General features: G+C 59.3%; 1 protein-coding gene across 1 annotated transcript; it reads right to left on the bottom strand.

Moving 5' to 3' along the window:
* Positions 1-6: 6 nt before the first annotated feature.
* On the bottom strand, positions 7-957 carry LOC108510626 (the record flags this gene model as incomplete). The annotated part of the gene is made up of 2 exons (XM_017840290.1): positions 275-957; positions 7-92 (listed from the first exon to the last, which is right to left on the bottom strand). Coding segments are annotated over exons 1-2 (746 nt in total), but the record flags the coding sequence as incomplete, so codon positions are not given.
* Positions 958-1,016: the final 59 nt, after the last annotated feature.

Here is a 1,016-nt window from a genome sequence, read left to right as displayed (position 1 = left end):
CGTGGCTGTGCCTCAGCGAGCCTGCAGATGTCAGTGTGAGGAGACACGTGGAACGTGAGGTCGTGGTGGATGGACCAAACGATGGCTGGCACCTGGAGAGGCAGCGGAGGATGGTTGGGGAACTGCCAGAGGGAGCAGGTTGCTCACCTTTCCCAAGAAGTTTCTTCCCTTCCCACCACACAGTGTGGCCTCAAAGGCTTAGCGGGCCAGCGGACCCGGCTTGAGAGGCCACAAGACCCCTGGGGGACTTAAACCCTGGCCACAGGCTGCTTACTGGCTTCCAGCTGGAGACACCTTTCCTCTCCAAAAACTGCAGATTGGGAGCATCGGTCACACTCTCAGCTGGCGTGGTGTCAGCGTTTCCGATGCCCTCACTCGTGGCGTCACCCTCTGCCATGAGATCACTTGTTGTGGTTTCAGCGTTGGTCATGGCAGTCTCAGGGTTTGCTGCGTCATCCATCGGTGCCTCAGCAGAGCTTGCTGTACCCTCAGTTGGCATCAGTGTGATGTCAGCCTGTGCCACGAGATCAGTGTTGGAGCCGGTTGTGTCACCAGCCAAAGCGGTGTCGGGCTTTGCTGTGCCGTCCATCGGTGCCACATCAGAGTGTGATGTTCCATCGATCGGCATCGGCGCCATGTCGGCCTTGGCCATGACATCAGTGGCTGCGGTGTCAGAGCCGGTTGTGTCTTCAGCCAAAGCGATGTCAGGCTTTGCTGGGCAATGAGTGGGTTCTGTGTCATCCTTTGTGGTGAGATCGGCCAGTGCGGTGTCAGGGTTGGCCGTGTCCTCGGTCACAGCGGTGCCAGAGGTTGCCATGCGATCGATCAGCGTGGTGCTGCCCTCAGGCTTCTCCTTGAGCTCAGCTGGCCTGGTGTCAGGCTCTGACACGAGCTCAGGTGCTGTGGTCCTGGGTGTTCTACGCCGAATGCGCATGATTTTCAGCAACCTCTGCAGGAGAAGAAAGGGCAGGGAAGAGAGGGAAGTCCGAGGGAGCGCTCCACCAGCAGTGCCAGGC

Source organism: Lepidothrix coronata, unplaced genomic scaffold (assembly GCF_001604755.1).
Source record: "Lepidothrix coronata isolate B3197 unplaced genomic scaffold, Lepidothrix_coronata-1.0 Scaffold1652, whole genome shotgun sequence".
NCBI classification, from domain to species: Eukaryota; Metazoa; Chordata; class Aves; order Passeriformes; family Pipridae; genus Lepidothrix; species Lepidothrix coronata.
Note: the sequence above shows the minus strand (reverse complement) of the source record. Positions and strands in the feature narration are given on the sequence as shown.